At 42.4% G+C, this 3,018-nt stretch overlaps 1 protein-coding gene across 1 annotated transcript; it reads right to left on the bottom strand.

Moving 5' to 3' along the window:
* Positions 1-594: 594 nt before the first annotated feature.
* LOC113745583 (zinc finger protein OZF-like) lies at positions 595-2,794 on the bottom strand. Its single transcript, XM_027277207.1, has 3 exons — positions 2,752-2,794; positions 1,001-2,441; positions 595-748 (listed from the first exon to the last, which is right to left on the bottom strand). The coding sequence occupies exons 2-3, from the start codon at positions 2,137-2,139 to the stop codon at positions 595-597; spliced, it is 1,293 nt and encodes a 430-aa protein (XP_027133008.1). The 5' UTR covers positions 2,140-2,441; positions 2,752-2,794.
* Positions 2,795-3,018: the final 224 nt, after the last annotated feature.

Raw genomic sequence — 3,018 nt, forward strand, 5'->3', positions numbered from 1 at the left:
AGCTTCTCGGATGAGTTTGTGGAAATTTCTTATGACAACTGAATTCAGAAACAAAAAACATAGATGTATTTTCCTTTTAAAGAAAGATTTAATAAGGTCTGGTTTTCTTTTTTCAAATACGAAACTTTTTCCCAACAGAACAAGCATCACACACACAAACACTGCAACATCCAAATGACTGTAAAGAGGCAATTTGACATATTATAAAACACAAACAACACAAAACAGTTTTTTTGGTATTGCTTCGATTACAACAATCTCTAGATATCAAGGAACAAGAAAAGAATGAACTCATAACAGTAAATGAATTTGTCGTTTGTGAATATAATGAACTCCCACCCCTCCCTTAGCACCACGAGGGAGGGGTATGAGGCTGGTGCGGGAAAACCAACAAGATACACTGATTGAATTCAGCAAGGCGAAGAAACGAAGTGCTATTTAAACAGAAGTCAAAGAGACGGCCTATGCTAGGGTCACAGAGCCTCCCTAGGTGCAATACACCACTCCAGTTCATAAACAGCACCGGAGGAAATCTTCACATGTTTGCACCCTGACCTGAGTAAGTGTCCATGAAGATGTACTGCTGGTTAACACTCAATGTCCATGTTTTTTCTCATGTCGTGTATTTTCACGTGTGTCTTTCAGACTTCTCTGTTCTGAAAATCTTTTCCCACAGTCATCACAGCCAAATAATTTCTCTCCTGTATGGATCCTCATATGTATCTTTAAACTTGAATGCCGATTAAACCTTTTCCCACAGTCATCACAGCCATGTGGTTTCTCTCCTGTGTGGATTTTCATGTGTGTCTTCAGACGTCCCTGTATTGAAAACCTTTTCCCACAGTCATCACAGCCAAAGGGTTTCTCTCCTGTGTGGATTTTCATGTGTGTCTTCAGATTTCCCTGTTCTGAAAATCTTTTCCCACAGTCATCACAGACAAATGGTTTCTCTCCTGTGTGGACTCTCATGTGTGTCTTCAGATGTCCCTGTATTAAAAACCTTTTTCCACAATCATCACAGCCAAATGGTTTCTCTCCTGTGTGGATCCTCATATGTATCTTTAAACTTGAATGCCGATTAAACCTTTTCCCACAGTCATCACAGCCAAATGGTTTCTCTCCTGTGTGGACTCTCATGTGTTTCTTTAAACGTCCCATTTCTGTAAATCTGTTCCCACAAAGATCACAACCAAAAGCTTTCTCCCCTGTGTGGACTTTCATATGTAACTTTAAACGTGACTGACGATCAAATCCTTTCCCACAGTCATCACAGCCAAATGGTTTCTCTCCTGTGTGGATCCTCATATGGTTCTTCAGACCTCCCTGTAATGAAAACCTTTTTCCACAGTCATCACAGCTAAATGGTTTCTCTCCTGTGTGGACTCTCATGTGTCCCTTCAGACTTGACTGTTCTGTGAATCTTCTCCCACAAATATCACAGCCAAATGGTTTCTCTCCTGTGTGGACTCTCATGTGTCTCTTCAGACTTGATTGTTCTGTGAATCTTTTTCCACAGTCATCACAGCCAAATGATTTCTTTCCTGTGTGGATCCTCATATGTATCTTTAAATGTGACTGATCTGAAAATCTTTTCCCACAGTCATCACAACCATGTGGTTTCTCTCCTGTGTGGATCCTTATATGTCTCTTTAAATGTGACTGATAATTAAATCTTTTCCCACAGTCATCACAGCCAAATGGTTTCTCTCTTGTGTGGACTCTCATGTGTCTCTTCAGACGTTTCTGTTCTGTGAATCTTTTCCCACAGTCATCACAGCTGAATGCTTTCTCTTCAGTGTGGACTCTCGTCTGTGAATCTACCTCTGGCTTCACTGTATAACATTGTTGATTAACCAAACAACTGGAGGACGTTTTCCCTAAATGACACATCACGTGTGTCTCAAGAGACTGCTTGTAATGAAATCCATGACCACACTCAACTGATTTTTTTCCAGCGTCTCCTGTTTCAGGTCCAGAATCTGCCAAAGGTTCTTGCCAACCATCATCACTGACGTCAGTCTCAGAAGAGTCTGAATCCGTTTCATCAGTATTTGGTTTGGAATGACTATCTGGGTCTGGGTTCCTGGCAGGTTCTGAACCTCCACAGTCCTCTGCATCACTCTCTGTCTTTACTTCCATAGCTGAGCTGCTCACTCGAGGCTCTCTGTCTCTGTTGTCTTCAGTTTGGCTTTGATGAAGCGGTGACAGCTGAGGTTTCTCTTCATCATCTTCACTCTTCACAGAGGCCGCACTGAACGGGAACCTGTTGATGTCAGCCTCCTCCAGCCCGTTGAGCTGCTCTCCCTGATGACTGATCCAGAGTTCCTCCTGTTCGTTCTTTATGTGTAGGGGCTCTGGGTTCTCCTGGTCCAGGCTGGAGCTCCAGTCAGGGGGAACCTCTTCTTTAACTATCAGCACCTGCTGGACATTTGCAGGAATCACTGAAACACAATAAAAAAAATAAATGATTGTATTTAAAAAGGATAGAAGTAAAATCATTTCCTAATTCTGCTGATGATGCCAGGGCTACTTGTGTTAACTGTAGGACATGCCTATGGACGAGAAGAAGAAACACAGTATCCAGGAACATTATTACATTACATTACATTACATTGCATTTAGCAGACGCTTTTATCCAAAGCGACTTACAGAGGAGGACATAAGCTGAGAAAGAAATCAGTTTCATGGTCCCTGTACTGCTTTGAAGAACACCTGTATGAGGTCGAGTTAGACTATGGTTATGCTGCTTACAGACATCTACTGTAAAAAAGACTCGTCATTCCCAGCTACTGTGTTTGGAGGTTCAGGGCGAGTTCCCTGATCCCCAATCCTGCAAAGCACAAAGTGGTTTCTATGGTTTACCTGTGTTCCCTTCTTACAGGGGTACAACACCATGGTAACATCTGCTGCACACCTGACCTACTCCGGAGATAAAGGTGCAGGATGAACATGCATGAAAGCACGACCTACTGATCATTCAGCACGGAGCTCCATATTCTGTTCTCTGAGATATGGATT

The sequence above is a fragment of the Larimichthys crocea genome, unplaced genomic scaffold (genome assembly GCF_000972845.2).
Source record: "Larimichthys crocea isolate SSNF unplaced genomic scaffold, L_crocea_2.0 scaffold9450, whole genome shotgun sequence".
Classification (NCBI taxonomy): domain Eukaryota; kingdom Metazoa; phylum Chordata; class Actinopteri; family Sciaenidae; genus Larimichthys; species Larimichthys crocea.